This window comes from Calidris pugnax, unplaced genomic scaffold (genome assembly GCF_001431845.1).
Source record: "Calidris pugnax isolate Ruff unplaced genomic scaffold, ASM143184v1 scaffold28, whole genome shotgun sequence".
In the NCBI taxonomy this organism is placed as follows: Eukaryota; Metazoa; Chordata; class Aves; order Charadriiformes; family Scolopacidae; genus Calidris; species Calidris pugnax.
Window position 1 is genome coordinate 13,362,453 of NW_015090842.1, and position 228 is coordinate 13,362,680.

Consider the following 228-nt stretch of genomic DNA (forward strand, 5'->3'; position numbering starts at 1 on the left):
CCTCCCGCCGGAGAGCCGCCTGTCCCGGAGCGGCGGGAAGAGGCACAAGTTCCCCACTCACCGGTGACGATGAACAGCAGAGGCGCGTTGAACATCAGGTAACAGAGGGTGCAGAAGAGCCCCCGATTTTCCATCTCATCTATGTGGGCTGCGGGCGGGGCCGGGCTCGGGGCGCAGCCGGACACGCCTCAATCCATCGCACACGGCGGGGCCGGGGCAGAGCTCCTT

General features: G+C 67.1%; 1 protein-coding gene across 1 annotated transcript in view; it reads right to left on the reverse strand.

Moving 5' to 3' along the window:
* The window catches only part of VSTM2B (V-set and transmembrane domain containing 2B), a 19,682-nt gene extending 19,460 nt beyond the window's left edge, over positions 1 to 222 (reverse strand). The window contains exon 1 of the mRNA XM_014942161.1: positions 62 to 222. Within this exon, the coding sequence (XP_014797647.1) occupies positions 62 to 134 (73 nt within the window). The 5' untranslated portion in view covers positions 135 to 222. The remainder of the gene's footprint in view (positions 1 to 61) is intronic.
* Between the last annotated feature and the right edge of the window lie 6 nt (positions 223 to 228).